Raw genomic sequence first — 18,325 nt, 5'->3', positions numbered from 1 at the left:
TTGCAGTGGCTCTGACAAAAAAAAAATCACATTTTCTCTAGCCATAGGAGAGGTGTCAGACGACTGGAGGACAGCTAATGTGGTGCCATTATTCAAAAAGGGAAGTAGGGACAAACAAGGAAATTACAGGCCAGTGAGTCTAACTTCAGTGCTAGGGAAACTACATGAAAAAATTATGAGGAACAGAATTAATCTCCACTTAGAGAGGCAAGGATTAATCAAGGACAGTCAGCATGGTTTTGTCAAAGGGAGATAATGTCTTACAAATTTGATGGAATTTTTTGAGGAGGTGACTAGGTGTGTAGTGAGGGTAGAGTGGCTGATGTACTCAACATGGGCTTTCATGAAGCTTTTGACAAGGTCCCACATGGGAGGCTGATGAAGAAGGTAAGAGCCCATGGCATACAGGGCAATTTGGCAAACTGGATCCAAAACTGGCTTCGTGATGGGCGCAGTGGGTTAGCTCTGTTGCCTCACGGCGCCGAGGTCCCAGGTTCAATCCCGGCTCTGGGTCACTGTCCATGTGGAGTTTGCACATTCTCCCCGTGTTTGTGTGGGTTTCGCCCCCACAACCCAAAGATGTGCAGGGCAGGTGGATTGGCCACGCTAAATTACCCCTTAATTCAAAAAACAAAACAAAAACTGACTTTGTGATAGGATTATTAGTGGCAGGAGGCAGAGGGTGACGGCTGCAAGTTGTTTTTGTGACTGTAAGCCTGTGTCCAGTGGTGTTCCACAGAGATCGATGCTGGGTCCTTGTTGTTTGTAGCATACGTTAGTGATCTGGATGTGAATGTAGGAGTTATGATAAGTAAGTTTTCAGATGACATAAAAATTGTTGGTATGGTAAATAGTGAGGAGCAAGGCGTTAGATTACAGGAAAGCATAGATGGGCAGAAGAATGGCAAATGGAATTTAACCATGAAAAGCGTGAGGTAATGCATTTTGAGAGGACTAACAAGGCAAGGGAATATACAATGGATGCTCGAACCCCAGGAAGTACATAGGGTCAAAGGAACCTTGGTGTGCAGGTTCACAGATTTCTGAAGTCAGCAGTGAAGGTAGATCAGGTAATTAAGGCGGCCTTTGGAATTCTTGCAAGGCATTGGGAATAAGAGCAGGAAGGTTTTGGGAGAGTTAGAGAAAACATTGGTTCGGCCCAGCTGGAGTAGTGTGTGCAGTTCTGGTCACCACATTATAGAAAATAAATGATTGCACTGGAGAGGGTGTAGAGGAGATTCACCAGGATGTTGCTTGGGCTGAATTGTTTCAGCTATCAAGAGAGATTGGATAGGCTGCGGTTGTTTCTCCTGGAGTAGGAAGGCTGAGGGGGACCTGAGTGAGGTGTATAAAATTATGAGGTACATAGCTGGGATTGATAGGAAGGTATTTTTTCCCTCAGTGAAGGGGTCAATAACCAGGGTGCTTAGATTTAAGGTAATAGGCAGGAGGTTCAGAGGAGATGTGAGGAAAAACGTTTTCACCCAGAGGATGGTTGGAATCTGGAAGCCACTGCCTGTAATAGTGGTAGAGGTGGGAACCCTCACAACTTTTAAGAAGTATTTACATGAGCACTTGAAATGGCATTGCATAGAAGGCTATGAACCAAGTGCTGGAAAATGGGATCAGAATAGTTAGGTGCCAAGGGGCAGCATTGTGGTGCAGTGGTTAGCTTTGCTGTCTCACGGCGCCTGGGACCTGTGTTTGATCCCAGCTCCGGGTCACTGTCAATGTGGAGTTTGCACATTCTCCCCGTGTCTACATGGGTCTCACCCCCACAACCCAAAAAGACGTGCAGGATAGGTGAATTGGCCATGCTACATTGCCCCTTAATTGGGAAAGAAAAAATTGGATACTCTAAATTTCTTTAAAAAACGAAGTTAGATGCTTGATGGTGGGCGCGGAGGCGATGGGCCGAAGGGCCTCTTTCCGTGCTATAAAACTCGATGACTCTAAAAGGCAGTTGATTGTACATCAATTGCTGATTTTAAATACAAGATTTGCACAGTTTTGTTCACAAATGGTAAGGGGGATATGGGGCAAAAGCAAGTATATAGATGTGGGCCACAGATCAATCATGATCTCACTGAATAGTGAACAGGCTCAAGGAGTGAAATACTTTATCCTGTTTGTATGTTCCTAATAGCTGTATGAATAACTATCATAGATTGAGCATTCCAAGCACCATTTATTTTCCCTTCTGGGAAGCATGCCAGACCTGATCACACACACCTGATTCGCCAGTAAACACTTACAGACCGGAGAAATAAATGATTTTAAAAAATGATTACAAACTAAATCTAATAGAACTATTTGCACATGGATGCAGATGACAAAGAGGATACTGTAACTAAGATTTTTTTCACTCAATAAATTTCTGTCATCTAACTGCTTTTTGCTAAAATGTATTCAAAGGTCTTGTAAAATAAAATCATGAAAATTAATAGATGCAGAGAGATAAGTAGATAAAGGGGAATAGAAAAACTATTTTTATAATATTATGACAGGCTAACTGGTCTCCTTCTGTGCTGTAGCTATTCTATGATAATGCCCCTGTCCCTGGATTGTAGTATATCTGGCCCAGTAACGTATGTAATCTGCGTAGCTGAGAACCACAAATCACTCACCCAAAAGTAACAGTTTTGAAAACTAGTGCATTAGGGTCACAGCAGAGTTGGGAGGGAGAACTAAAATGGCGCCAGAACACAGATCCTTAAGCTTCACCCCATTTCATATGTTGAGCTGTGCGAGAAAGATTGTGGGTCAGGAATCTCACACACTGTTGCTTAGAAGTTGTCGGCACCATTTTAGAAGTGGGCGTTTCAGAATTTCTGCAATTTTCATGGAGATGGCCATGTTTTGAAAGCCTTTCTAAATCAAACTTGTTGAGCGAAGACATGAACAGTGGATTGGAGGAGGGAACAGTCTAAAAGGTGAGTAAAAATTATGTAGACCCCTTCACAATTCACCATGAAATGCTGTAGCCTGAATATCTATGTTTATTGAAATGTGTGATGACAGTGCTGTAATTGTGAAATGCATGCGACCAGTAAATAATTTTCAGACAACTGTCAAGTGAAAGAACTGCATTGTGAGAGTGGATGTTAAGATGCATTGAATAGATCATCAATTGGATTATTCTGCATTGTTCCAAGTTCAGACGCATGCATAAATCATTTGGGTATCTAATAAGTACTTTTGCAACACATCAAAAACACTCTGAGTAGGGTTCACATTATTGATAATAATTGTTAAGGATAGCAATGCCAAGATAACTTTGCAAACTAGATGGATTAAAAACAGTGGGCAATGTGTAGCAGAGTATCTCCTATGTGTTGGTTGTGGGTGAGGTCCACTGTAAAATTATCCCTGCATCTCAAATTTTCAATGATGTTTCCTTGCTTGCTTATATTACAATGTAGGGAAATAACTTTCCAAAGTTTGTTTCAAATAAATGTGAGGATCTGCAAATATTAAATCGATTGGTACCATTTAAAATTGTCCATTTTCAGTATCCTAGACTTTGGTAAATATGTACAAGTTAACATGCAGCCTAAATGGAACGTAAAATGATTGGATATTCTGAAGATTTGAAAAATCCTCTTCAGCAAAAGATGTCCCAGCTTTTTATGATTACTTTTGAGAGGCCTCAATGCCCCCGTACATTAGATGTCCTTATAATCTCAGGTTTGCAGACATAGACATATCCCAAAGGCAGCAGTGATAAACAGCAGTAGTAATACACACCGTAATCAGTAATCTTACAGGATACCAGGTACAGCTCCTTCAGGCTGTGTCCTTCCTTAGCTATGAATTCCACACATCTGCAAAAAACAAAACGACAAGATGCTCTGTTTAATACAAATTGGAGTCAAAGGTTTGAAATTGTTAAGTAAACGAGAACTGTCATCACAATATCTGCCTGCAACAGACAGGATAAACGCAATGCCAAATCTACTCACCCCATCACAAAACATTGTATCGATTTTAAGAAATCAGGGCATGGTGGTTTTATGTCACCAAGATATAAGATGTCATTTTTAGGCATGATTTCCCCACAGGGTATGTTTTCCAACATTGCCTCTCAATGGAAGGGTGTAAAAGAAAATAGAGTGAATTTGTATAAGTTACTCTTGCCTCTAACCTGGCCAATCAAGATTGCTAATGACAAGGGCTTTGGTGCTGGTTGCCTGTCCAACTCTGCAGCATAAATTGGGAGTTCATGAAGACTAAAACTGGTAGGATAGAGTAGAGCACATTTTAAAGAAAGACTTGCAATCTATTTAGTTCCTTTCACATCACTTAAACTTTATTCCAAGCAAGAATGATATCATAGAAAATTTGAGATGCAGTGAGTTTCACCCACAGCACAACACACTGGAGTATTCCAACACTGTGTTTGAGGTGACTCGAAGCACATTACAGCCAACCAAATACCTATCCCTGTTGCAAAATAGGAAATGCAGCGGATAATTCACGCTTATCAACTCACACAAAAAAATCTGTGTACTTATGTATCTTCCATATCCCCTTTCTATCATGAGCCCAGAACATATGTATGGCCCTTCACTGGTTTTTGGCATTAGCACAGCTTTTTTGGTTTTTGTTTTCTCGTTTATGGACCAAAAGCTGGAAAGTAGGAATAGGTTTTTTCAGCTGGCACAGGCACAACATTTCAGGGGAGGTGGTGGAATAATAGAATTGTCACTGGACTAGTGGCCCAGAGACCATAAGTAATGCTCTAAAGAGTTCTGGTGATTGGAGCTTCTCAGTGCCGAAAATGGGACTAAGAACTGTATAAAACACCTAGTTAGGTCACACCTAGAGTATTGTGTAAAGTTCTGGGGCGGGATTCTCCGACCCCCCCCCCCCCCCCCCCCCCCCCCAGCCGGCCGGGTCGGAGAATCGCCGGGGGGCAGCGTGAATCCCGCCTCCCGCCCCCACAGGCGGCCTGGCCCGTGATCGGGGTCCACCGATCCACGGGCGGGCACGTGCCGTGGGGGCACTCTTTTCCTACGCGCCGGCCGTGTAAGCCTACGCGATGGCGGGCGCAAAGGTGAACCCCCCCTGCACATGCGCAGGGATGACGTCAGCAGCCTCTGACGCTCCCGCGCATGCGCGGACTCGCGCCGGCTGGCAGAGTCCCTTCGGCCCCGGCTGGCGCGGCGCCAAAGGCCTTCCCCAACGGCCGGCGGGGCGCAAACCACTCCGGCGCCGGCCTAGCCCCTGAAGGTGCAGAGGATTCCGCACCTTTGGGGAGGCACAACGCCCGAGTGGTTCACGCCACACCATCCCGTCGGGACCCCCGCCCCGCCGGGTACGGGAGAATCCCACCCCTAGTCTCCACATTACAGGAAATATGTGATTGTACTAAAAAGATACAGAGGGGATTTATGAAGATGTTGCCATGACTGTGAAAATTTAGCTATAACGAAAGATTGGATAATCTGCATTTTGTTTCTTTGCAACAGAAGAGGATGAGGCAAAATTTAATTGAGTTATATAAAACTAAAGGGCCTGGACAGGGTTGATAGGAAGGACCTATTTCCCTTTGCAGAGAGGTCAATGGCCAGTGGGCCAAGATTTCAAATAATTGACATAAGGATTCGAGGGAAGTCAAGGGTGGTAGTAGTTTGCAGCTCACTGCTTTACAGAGTGGTAGAAGTAGAAACCCTCATGGCATTTTAAGAAGCACTTGGATTGTACTCGGAATGCAGTAACCTACATGGTTATGGACCAAAAGCTGAAAAGTAGGATTGTTTTTTTTTCAGTTGGCACAGGCACAACATTTTAGGGGAAGTGGTGGCATAATGGTATGTCACTAGACTAGTAGCCCTGAGGCCATTAGTAATGCTCGAAGGAAGATGGTGAAATTTGAATCCAATAAAAACTGGAATGAAACCATTGTCAATTATAGTCAAAACTATATGGTTCACTAATGATCTTTAGGGAAGGAAATCTGCCATCCTTACCTAGTCTGGCATACACGTGACTCCAGCGCCTCAGCAATGTGGTTGACTCTTAAATGTCCTCTGAAATTACCTAGGCCACCCAGTTCAAGGGCAGTTAGGAATGGGTAAGAAATGCTGGCCCATGAATTAATTTTTTTTAATTGTAAGATTCGGATCATACTAAGGATCCAAAAGCAGTGGATGTTTTACAGCAACAGAAAAAAGGGGAGGGTCACTTAACTCTTGCAACTCTCCCTAAGAAAGCCTAAATTTTTACAGCTTCAACAGTTCTTTGTTATTGGTGATAGTTTCAATGCCACATTATGTGACCTACTGTTACTATGAGTTCTGTATAGGACACCCCACATGATTATCACCCAGATGGTGAAGCCAAAAAATATGTTGATAGCTGGTGGTAGTTGGCAGGGGGGTGGGGGGAGGGGTGGATTCAACAATGGTAATTACATTGAATGTCAAGGGGTAATAGTTATATTCTCTCTGCTGGAGATGGTCATTGCTTGGCAATTGTGTGGCTTGAATGTAACTTGTCACTTATAAGTCCAAGCCTGAATATTTTCCAGGTCTTGCTGCATCTGGGCACAGATTCCTTCAATACCTGAGGAGCTGCGAATAGAGCTGAACATTGTGCAATCATCTGCAAACATCCCCACATCTGACCTTATGACAGAAGGAAGATTATTGATGAAGCAGCTGGAAATGATTGGGTCCAGTACATTACTCTGAAGAAGTCCTGCTGCAATGTCCTGGAACAGAGATGATTGACCTCCAACAACCATAACAACCTTCCTATGTGTGTTAGGTATGACTCCAATCAGTGGAGAGATTTCCCCTAATTCCCACTGGCTTCAGTTTTGCTGAGACTCTTTGATAGCACATTCAGTCAAATGCTGCCTTGATATCAAGAGCAATTACATAAACCTCACCTCTTGAATTCAGCTCTTTTGTCCATGTTTGGATCGAAGTTGTAATAAAGTCAGGAGCTGAGTGCCCCTGACGGAACCCAAAATGAGTGTCAGTGAGCAGGCTGCTGAGTAAGTTTGATGGCAGTGTCAATGGCCCCTTCCTTTATTTTGCTGACGACTTTGCTATCGACTCCATCCCTCTCCCTGGCCTGAGATTATATTAGTTTTGCCACAACTTTGATGTAACATTTGATCTCCAGATATGCTTCTGATCTCATATTTATGCCATCTCTAAGATCATCCATTTCCACTTCCATAATATTACTTGATTTTACCCATCTAAGCTCATTTGCTGGTGAAACTCACATTCTTTCCTTCATTACCTCTTGACTTGACTATTCAATGTTTGCCTGGCTGGACCCCATATTCTATCTACACCAATGAACTTAAGGTCATCCAAAGGTCTGATGTGCATGTCTTAACTTGCAGCTAGTCCCATTCCCTACCACCCTTTGCTCACTACATTGGCTCCCAACCGAGCAACATCTAGATTATAAAACTCTCGTTCTTGTTTTCACATCCCAATATGGTCTTGACTCTCCCGATCTCTGTATTCTGCTTCAGCCCCACAATCCTCCAAGATATCTGTGTTTCTCTAATTCTGGCCTCTTGCGCATCCCCATGACTGGTGGCCACACCTTCAGCTTCAAGGCCGATGCTCTGGAATTTCCCCCTCGAAATCTCTGTCTCTATCTCACTTTTCTCCTTTAAGACACTCCTTAAAACCTGCCTCTTTGACCGAGCTTTTGCTCACTTGATGTAATAGTCAGTATGAGGTTGGTGGCGCCAGGTGGAACAAAAGGGTAGGACAGGGATAAATTAGGGGCCAAGAGAGATTAAATAACAAAAATGTCATGGGACAAAAGGCATGGTAGTGGTGTAGTAAAGAAACAAAACATTGGTCCAGAGTAGGATTAATGAGCCTAATTGGCATCCTACTGGCAGAAGCTGGGAATCTTGTGGAATCCCCTTCCATCCACTGACTTAATCGAGGAGATTTCGCTGCCACCGCAAGACTCTCACTATTAAGCGTGCTGTTTATATCAGACAAAATGTGATAATCATCAGCCACTTCTATTAACGTGAATATCAAAGCTGCAGGTTATAGCATCTTAAGTGATCCATTTATTTCAGTCAGCAACAGCTATGCTTACTCAATGGCAAGAATTTACAGTCAGTTATCAGTACAGGGTTGATCAGATTCATCAAGGTTACTGCTAGAGCAACAGTTAGTACATCATCTGGGCAGTCATTACACATGGTAAACCTCATTTATGTACCATGTCAATAGTCTATACATACACACTACTAACTCCAGGTGATAACATGTAATAACCAAACAGATTAAAATAATAAACAATAATTTAATTCCTGGTGATTATACATCAATTTCTTCATCAGGTCAATACATTACATTATGTGTTATCAGAGATGATAATATTCTTAAAGGGGCCACCACAGTGCAAATGGCATTGAGGAAATTCCAGGTTTTCTGCTTGGACCATTCCACCTTTCTGACTCAGGAGGAATGGTGCAGCAATGAAGAGACCAACAAATGCAGGAACGTAAATGGCAATGAAATGAACATAAAAAAGGTTTTCCTCAAAAAACCTTTTTTATATTTTTGTATTTTTTTAAAGACCATTGGACAGACTACACAATACATAGAAGTAAAGTCTGAATCAGAGTACGAAGTCCATAAATCATAGTGTATCTAATAACATTCTCATAACAAGTAATGGACAACCAATAAATCATAGTGCGACCATGTTATACCACCCATTGAATACAAGAGGCAAACTGCATTTGCATGACCATGCCTGATATAAATGGTCTGTGTATGAGACTCTATACAGGACAGTATAGAACTTTGGTGAGGCCACAGCAGGGGTACTGTTTGCATTTCTGGTCGCCACATTATAGGAAGGATGTGAATGCACTGGAGGGGGTGAAGAGGTTGCCTGGGATGGATCATTTATGTTATTAAGAGAGATTGGATAGACTTGGGTTGTTTTTGCTGGAGCAGAGAAGATTGAGGGCAACTGATTGAGGTGCACAAGATTATGTGGAGCATGGGCAGGGTGGATAGGGAGCAGCTGTTCCCGAGTTGAAGGGTCATTTACAAGGGGACACAAGTTCAAGGTGAGGGGCAGGAGGTTTCGGGGGGATTTGAAGAAACATCTTATTGCCCAGACTGTGGTGACAGTCTAGAATGCACTGCCTGGGAGGGTGGTAGAGGCAAATTGCCTCACATCCTTTAAAAAGTACCTGGATGAGCACTTGGCACGTCATAACATTCAAGGCTATGGGCTAAGTGCTGGCAAATGGGATTAGGTAGGTAGGTCAGGTGTCATTCATGGGTCGGTGCAGACTCGATGGGCCGAAGGGCCTCTTCTGTATTATTCTTTGATTCTGTGATAGTAAATGCCATGGAAAAAATGTTAATCTGGAATACTGACTGAAATTAAACTGAGAGACTAGTCTAAAGGAACACATGTTCAAAAGTAATTTTGAGTAATTCACAAAGAAAGTAATCAATACTGGGAATAGACTTCCAGGTACAGGAGTAGCAGAGGCAAAAACCCTGGAATAATTTAAGCAATAAACAATTAGACACACCAAATGAGGAAAATGTAGCCTCAGTCTAGATTGGTGAATTAAGAAGGGGCAGATAATATCATATGAAGACCTGACAAAAAAAAGTTCCCTCATCACCCCCAACATTATGAAGACAAAATCCAAGGTACATCATATTGCAAAGGCTAGTGGCAGACTGGAAGATTGGAAACTTTCAAATATAAACAAAGGGATACGAAAAAAGTAATTAAAAAAGCTAAGATAAATTACAAGAAAACTAGCATAGAATATCAAAAAGGATAGCAAAAGCTTCTACAGGTACATAAAAGAGAAGAGAGTCGCTACAGTGAATGTTGGCCCCTTGGAAGATCAGTTTTCACAGTGGAGGACACGAGTACCATTCCTATAGGATCAGGCATTTCAGAGGTAATAGAAAGGGTGGAACTTGGAACAATCAGCATCAATAGGGAAACAGTACTCAACAAACGCTTGGGATTGAGGGCAAAAAGTACCCAGGGCCTGATGGCCTCCATCCTAGGGTGTTAAAGGAAAGGCCAGCAGAGATAGTGGATCCATTGGTTATGATATTCCAAAATTCTATAGAGATGGGGAAAGGTTCTCGTGGATTGGGAAAATGCTAACATAACACTCTTATTCAAAAAGGGAGGGAGGCAGAAGGTGGGAAATTACAGACCAGTTAGTTTAACATCTGTTATTGGAAAATTGTTAGAATCAATTATCAAGGACGTAATATCACGACATTTGGAAAGCCAAAACGCTAACCATCAGAGTCAGCATAGTTTTATGAAGGGTAAATCATGTTTGACTAATTTGCTGGAGTTCTTCAAAAATGTTCCAAGCAAAATGGATAATGGGGATCCTGTAGATGTAGTATATCTGGACTTCCGGAAGAAATTTGATAAGGTGCCACACAGAAGGTTAATTCACAAGATGAGATCATGTGGGATATGGGGTAATTTATCAGCTTGGATAGGAGACAGAGAATCGGGGTAAATGGGCCTTTTTCTGGATGGCAAGATGTAACTAGTAGGGTGCCACTAGGTTTGGTCCTTGGGCTCCAGTTATTTACAATCTATATTAACAACTTGGATACAGGCATAGAAGGATCTATAGCCAAATTTGCAGATTACATAAAAATAGGTGGGACAGTAAGTTGCAATGAGGAAATAAGAACCTTACAAATGGATATGGATAGGTTAAGAGTGGGCCAAAATGTGGCAGATGGAGTTTAATGTGGATAATTGTGAGGTCATGCATTTTGGTCGAAAAAATTGAAAGGCAACTTATTATCTAATTGGGGAGAGACTTCAGGGTGCTCTGATGCAGAGGGATCTGGGTGTCCTCGTGCATGAGTCACAGAAAACGAGCATGCAGGTGCAACCGATAATAAGGAATGCAAATGGAATGTTGGCATTTATAGCAAAAGGAATTGAGTATAAAGGTAAGGAAGTGTTGTTGCAACTATACAAGGCATTGGTGATACTGCACCTGGAGTATTGTGCACAGTTTTGGTCCCCTTATTTGAGGAAGGGTGGAGTGGCGTTGGAGGCAGTTCACAGGAGGCTTACCAGATTGATTCCAGAGATGATGGGTTTGTCGTATGAGGAGAGATTGAACAATTTAGGCCTATACTCTCTCGAGTTTAGAAGAATGAGGGGAGATCTAATTGAGATATACAAGATGCTAAAAGATATGGATAAAGTACATGTGGAGCTGATGCTTCCTCTTGTGGGGTATTCTAAAACGAGAGGTCATAATCTTAGAATAAAAGGTAGTAAATTTAAAATTACTTTTCCCAAAGGGTTGTGAATCTGTGGAATTTGCTACCCCAGAGTGCTGTGGGTGCAGGGACAGTGAGTAAATTTAAGGAGGAGTCAGACCGATTTTTATTTGGTAATGGGTTGAAGGGTAATGGGGAACGGGCAGTGGAGTTGAGGCCAGGATGGGATCAGCCATGATCAGATTGAGAGTGTTAGGCTCAAGAGGCTAAATTGCCTACTCCTGCTCCCAGGGAGAAGATGCTCTGGCTGATTTCACAATCCAGCTCTTGGCCTGTAACATTATAGGTAGCAGATGAGGAACATATAAGCCATGATAGAATGGCGGAGCAGTCTCGATGGGCTGAATGGCCTAATTCTGCTCCTACCTTATGAACTTATGGTACAAGAGTGGGAGGAAAAAACAAAGATGATGCACAAAACACAAGGAGGTTGATGCTGTTTGTGAAATTATACACTAACAAAAGGCAGCATCTCAGGAAAACATGGGGGAGGGAATGAAAGAGGATAAACTTGGGACAATAATATAGGAATATATAATTTCACTATGTACTCACTAAAAAGTATTTATGATTATAGAATCAGATAATTGGGAGTGTTAGACAGCCACTCATTTGAAAGTATATCAATGGATAGTTTTGTGATAATAAATTTAGAATTTGATGTTAGTGACAACCGATGGTAGTTAATTAGGAAATACAGCCATTGTTCTTGGCAGCAGATAGCAGTCCTAAGAGGCCTTGTTACTGTTTATGATGTACTCACGACCAAGGGAAAGCTAATTAGAACTGTCATATATTGGTTATCATTTCTCACTTTCCAGGTCTGGGGGCCTTAGATTACTCCAGAGTTTAAAGCAAATTGTACCTTATGTTCACTTAAATAACCAGATTCTGAATTGCCTCTGGCCACATTTTGTTATTAATTTTTATTTGTGTCTGTCAAATAAGCTAGTCAGACAAACAAGCATAGAGATAACAGGGCAATTTGCAGCCACTTTCCTGACAAAATTTACTTTTGCAGGCAGCATCATCTTACACCAATCAACAAGAACAAACATGCCTTTGTGGCCTGGTTTAAACAGTGTCTCATTCTGTTGAAAACAAAATAGAGTGGGGAAGAAATAAAATGAGGAATTTTAGCTTCCTGAATTCAAGGACATCATTTCAAACATGACATCCCATTATTATTGTGGTGATTGTCTCGTATTCTGCCTCCAACAAAGCCCCAGTGCATTGAAATGTTAGCTTTAGAATCTTAATCTAAACTCGGATCAACAAAAGTAAACACAATGGTCAAGGTCTGATTGGGCACACATTGATGAAAGAGCAAAATATTCATTTGCAGGAGACTATAAAATCTTAGACAGCTTTCAGAAAGCAATAACTATACAAGAATTTTTCTCAAATTCATTTATTGGCAATCGCTCACAATGTAACATATGTGATATAATTCAGGCTGATTTTGCAGTATTCTTCTTTAAAAAGCATCAGACAACCTTTTGATTATATTCAATCCTCACTTTTAAAAATTATACTCTGGAGTTGGAATGATAGGTGTGGTATGATAAATAAAATCATCCACTGAAAGCTAAATTTAATTCCAAAAATATTTGTTTCTGAACAATTCAGTATAATTACTTAAGCAACAACAAAAAACAACAGAATTGATGAACAGAAAGAGATGTATTTGTACTTGTACTTCTCCTCAATGTACAAATTAACAGAGTAGTTGGCTTTTGGACAAGGTCATTCCTGACAGAATCACTGAAATAACTTAAGCAAAATCAACAGAATTCAAGATAATTTTAAAATTCTTTTCTGCTTTCATAGAAACAAGAACATGGTACATTTAAATGAGTAAAATGAGCAAATGACCTCCACAGGAGCACGGTGAAACAATATTTGATGTCCAGCTGTGTGTGAAGATTTTACAACAGGGCTTGGTCCAAGAAGTAGGTTTAAAGGTGCTCTTATTAGGAGTAGAGATGTGGAGCAGTTTAAGGATGAAATTCCAGAACTTTGAGGCCTAAGTAGCTAATGGCATTGCAACTAATGGTGGAGCAAAGAAAGCGAGCGATACTCAACAGGCCAGAATTAGAGGAAGTGGAGATGCCAGAAGACAGAGATAATGAAGGATAAAGCTATGGAGCAAAAAGGATGAGGATTTAAAAATGGAGAACTTATTGGACTGGGGTTAATCTAGCCCAGTGAATAGAGGTGATGAATGATGTGAGTTAATGATGCGAGTGAAGATATAGGTACAAAATACAGGCAGCTCAAGTTTATGGGTGGGGGGGGGGGGGGGGGGGGGGGGGGGGGGGGGGGGGGGGCAGTAGGGGAGGCAGGTCAGGAGGAAATTTGAATAGTAAAGTCCAGAAGTAATAAAGGCGTGCAAATAGGCTGAAGCAATGTTGGCGCAGGTGTTATAGAACATAGAACAGTACAGCGCAGAACAGGCCCTTCGGCCCTCGATGTTGTGCCGAGCAATGATCACCCTACTCAAACCCACGTATCCACCCTATACCCGAAACCCAACAACCCCCCCCAACCTTACTTTTAAGGACACTACGGGCAATTTAGCATGGCCAATCCACCTAACCAGCACATCTTTGGACTGTGGGAGGAAACCGGAGCACCCGGAGGAAACCCACGCACACACAGGGAGGACGTGCAGACTCCACGCAGACAGTGACCCAGCCGGGAATCGAACCTGGAACCCTGGAGCTGTGAAGCATTTATGCTAACCACCATGCTGCCTCTAAGTGTTCTTAGGGATGTGGAATTAGGCAGTATTGTGGTCGAAAAGATACAATTCAGTGTGACGACTGGAAGACTATTGGAACATTGGGTTCTAAATATTGGATCAGTTAGAGTTAAAAGCCTGGGGTTAGAGTTATGTTCGACTGGAGTGGTCATGTTTCTAAAAAAATATATAATTGTTTTGCAGAGTCTAGGTGTTTTCAGCAGCCAGAAGGTGAAATTGACAAAGGAATGTGTTTTTCAGACTGGGTTAATGGACTGTGGTTTGACTAGGAAAGGTTCTGGGGAGTTAATGTGCTTATCAGCTGCAGAGATAATTTGCTGTTAAACTTGGGGAGATTGCTGGGTGGAACCAAGGAAGGCATAGAGACATTTTGCCAGCATTAGAGAGTTAGATTTTTTTTAAAAAGCTTTGGAGAGAGGAGTTGAATTCTGAGTTGAATATTGATCCACCTGATATTGAGTCCTCAATTCACCCAGAGTAAGATTATATGAGAGATGTATGTTTCTTTTCTTGTTGTTAATGGGAAATTGAGTAGTACTGTTTAAAATATAATTGTATGCTGTTATTTTCAGGTGTGAATTTAAAAAGTTTAATTTGTAGTCATAATAAAGTTTTGTTTTAAAAATACTAAAGCTCTAGTTCTTCATGGAATCACTCCTGGAGCGAATCATTCTTTCCGCACAGCCTTACAAATAAACTAAAATATTGTGATTTTGGTTCAATACAGGGCCTTCTATCAGTAATGTTGTTTGCTGATTAAAAATACTTTTAAGAACGCCGTCAGACTCCCTTCGCTTTGCTAAATTCACGATGAGGGTGAAATCGTGCTATCCGCGTGCTTCCTGTTCGGCTGAGTCACCTCCCCGAAATTCTTTTTTGAGTGGAATAAGGTTAGTTCATTGCTGCAGTGCTTTTCCAGAGCCTGTGCGGACACGAAGGCGAGTGTTGGCCAAGGTTTTGCTGTCAGCTTGTGGAGCGTGTACGCTTGGAGAGGTCCAGGACCTGACGGCTCGTCTGACAGACTTCCGCTGCGGGTCGCACGTTTCTGTTCGTTTCCGTCTGCCATTGTTTTACGATGTGAGTTGCTGCGGCAGAGTGGTCCACCGGGGTGACCGTTCTAGAGTTTATTGACACAGATCACCTCAGGACTTCTATTCCATAACCATACGTTCCTCTCCTTCGCAGCCTGACTGTGTTTTCCTGGCAGCATTTAGTTTATAGTCTGTTAGTTTCAATTCAAAGTTGCTTCAGAGTACCCTGCACCTACAGGAGAGCAGATTCACATTTGACTGATGTTCCCATGATCACATATCAGTATCCCACCACAAGTCGTTGCCTCTAGGAAAGGAGAAATAAAACTGTAGTGCACCATTTCCCATTCTGTCTATGCTGCAATGATTCTTCAATCATGAGATGCAACCTATCTTAATGCCACCGCCGTGGTTACTTTAGAACTTGTATGCTACACATAAAAACAGTCAACAATCTAGCAGTGAAGATGTTGTCAATGAGAACCAACTTCATATGAAGCAGCACAGATATCTGCTGATAGAACAGCTTAGATATGGTCACAAGTTCAAACACCTGAGCTTTACAGACACAGTACTTCTGCTCTCACCACCTGCTACAGTCACACAGGATGTCTAAGATAATTGACTTCCCCTTTGACATGGATACTTTTTTTTTACAGATATTCAGCATCAAAATTACACTGATCACAATCATTTAAACTTCTATCTTTCCACTGAATGGCATCTTCTATTCTAGTGAGCATACTGAGATAAACAAGAAATCTCACCAAATATTCATTTTCAACAATAAAAGCTTAAATGAATCACGGTCAATGCTAAGTTGATTTTTGATCACTTTAAGTCCCTTTCCTCGAATGAAGCCACTTGTTCCCTCGGGAACTTCAGTGTAAATTGAGGATCCAGCTGTGAAGAGTTGGAGACCATGGTGTGAGTGTGAGAAATCAGCCTCAGGCTAAACTCTTATTAAATCTCCAAACAAAATCCAGCATCCACAATTAGAGAGACAATGCTGAAGGAAAGAACCTGCATTTATTTTTGGGTTCAGCACACAGGGGACCATCTGTAGATGAGTTGAAAAACAGTTCTAAAGCTGCGATAAATACATTGAGTTCATTGCTAATATTGAAGTATACCTTTGTGTATATGTTTTCTGAGGCAGTGTCTGTGATTACGTGATGCAGAACAGTAAGTGGTTCAGAAGGAATTAAGGTGAAGGAGACAAAGCCATTTTAATTAGTTATCAGTTAATTAGTGCCCTGCTTTGCCCTTACCTGTAATCTAATTAGACAATAATAAATGAGATGGGTTAAAACGAAGAATCATTAATGTGGAAATGTGAAACAAGCAGACAATGCTGAAATACACAGAAGACCTATCGCTTAACATCTCGCATCCATATGATAAACAGAATACTGCTGAAGGTCCTCAAATTGACCTTTCTTTCATTTTAGATGTGGAAAACCTATAACATCAATGAAGTAAATATAGTAGGGGTGACATTCCACTTCAGTGCTTTGTGTGTTATAAGGCAAAGCTCAAATGAATCAAGTCCCATACTCCCTTCACTTATCAGTCAGTAAAAACACTATTTTGACATAATTATCAAAACTCTCATCACCTCTAACGAAAAGTATGTTGATATAATTTGAAGTTTAATCTATGATGTACTACGTAGGTGTGGTCCAGGCCATATATTTCAGATACTGAATTGGACTGCAGTCGAAATGGGATGCACCCTGGAAACACAACTGTGTGTTGTCTTTTTGTGTCTGGGTGGAAACTAGGCCACTGTACTGCAATTTTGCAAAATGATTTCCAGCAAATTCATGATGATTTTAATTCTTGCTGATCCCAGTGTTAGGAATGATTCTGTAGTCAATTAGTTCTTGTCATGGTAATTTTGTCTCAAATTTCAGCTTGGTGTACTCGTCACCAACATAGCTGTTTAATTAAATGGAGTGTTGACTGTCTCAATACCGTGAGCATCCATTAAACGTAGTAATCAGGTACTACAGGAATGTAGTCAAATGCTCCCCATCAACAAAATGTCCAATTTTGGTTAAGAATGAGGAAAAGCATCCAACTATCCATCATCCACCCAAAAAGACAGTAAAATCTACCAATTTCAAAATCCACTCATTTAATAGATTCTAGGATTTTCATCCAGATCACTATTTCTTTAAGTATATTCCACAATTTGCTCACTTCATGTGTAAATACAAAAATCTTTACATGGACAAGGTTTAGCCTACTGTCTTATTTTCGATCAGGGTTCTTGAGTAGGGCACAACCTTCAAGACTCAAAGACTAGAGTGCTGCTGCAGAGTTCCACTTACACAAAATTGGATCACAATGCTGAGTGCACAAATTACGTTCCCTCCACAAATAAGAACCCAAATGGGTAGCTCTCAGTTCTCAAGGTTAAAGCAATTGAAGAAAAATTGAAGCACTGGAGAGAAGTGCATCATTTTTCATGCTTTTTAAAATCTTTTACAATTGAAGAAAGGATGAAAATAGAGGAATTGTTCTGATCAAACTTTCATTTTTGATGAAAGTGATACAACAGGTCACCATAAGATGTTTCTGGAAGGCAGACAATTGGATGGAGTACATTGTGCTGAAATGCACCAGCACATCAAGTGCATAGTCCATGTGACAAAGATCTTTTATTTTCTCACCCATTACCGAATTCTCAGATTTTTCTCTCCTATTCTCCCTCTGGTGAAGGCAGTGACTCACACTCAGCAGCAGCACTGTAGCCCTTCAGCAAGCTGTCCAAATGACCGTTCTTCATGTGGGAGCATGGACTACTAAATCCTGGGAAGATTAGAGCGAAGCCCAAACCTAAGATGTCTCAGCAATCATGTCGAAGACGTTCCTGATCTGCAATGCCTAGTATCGCAGCAAATAATACATCTATGCAAGGAGTTGCTAAAGATTGGAGAGTTTTCTTTCTTGAAGTTAAAATGCCTTTTAAAATAACATATCTCTAATCAAGGTGTTGCGAGATTCCTTCTTAATAAATTATCACCCATCTTCACAGCTCTCTAAATCTAAAACTTGGATGATGCATATGACTGATGGCACTTCAAGCATGATTGAGAACTGAGCAGAAATGATAACTGAAAAAAAATCATACAATCGAGCAGACTGCTTTTCCTAAGTCTTGTTTAAAGTCCCTCCATAGATTCACTCTCTCATTTCAGATGATCTTTCAT

General features: G+C 41.3%; 1 protein-coding gene across 3 annotated transcripts in view; it reads right to left on the bottom strand.

Moving 5' to 3' along the window:
- fbxl17 (F-box and leucine-rich repeat protein 17) overlaps positions 1–18,325 on the bottom strand; it is a 937,144-nt gene that overhangs the window by 260,720 nt on the left and 658,099 nt on the right. For all 3 annotated transcript variants that reach the window (XM_038805144.1, XM_038805143.1, XM_038805145.1), the window contains one exon: positions 3,748–3,824. In XM_038805144.1, the coding sequence (XP_038661072.1) occupies positions 3,748–3,824 (77 nt within the window). The remainder of the gene's footprint in view (positions 1–3,747; positions 3,825–18,325) is intronic.

The sequence above is a fragment of the Scyliorhinus canicula genome, chromosome 8 (genome assembly GCF_902713615.1).
Source record: "Scyliorhinus canicula chromosome 8, sScyCan1.1, whole genome shotgun sequence".
NCBI lineage: Eukaryota > Metazoa > Chordata > Chondrichthyes > Carcharhiniformes > Scyliorhinidae > Scyliorhinus > Scyliorhinus canicula.
This window is presented reverse-complemented; position numbering and strand designations above follow the sequence as displayed.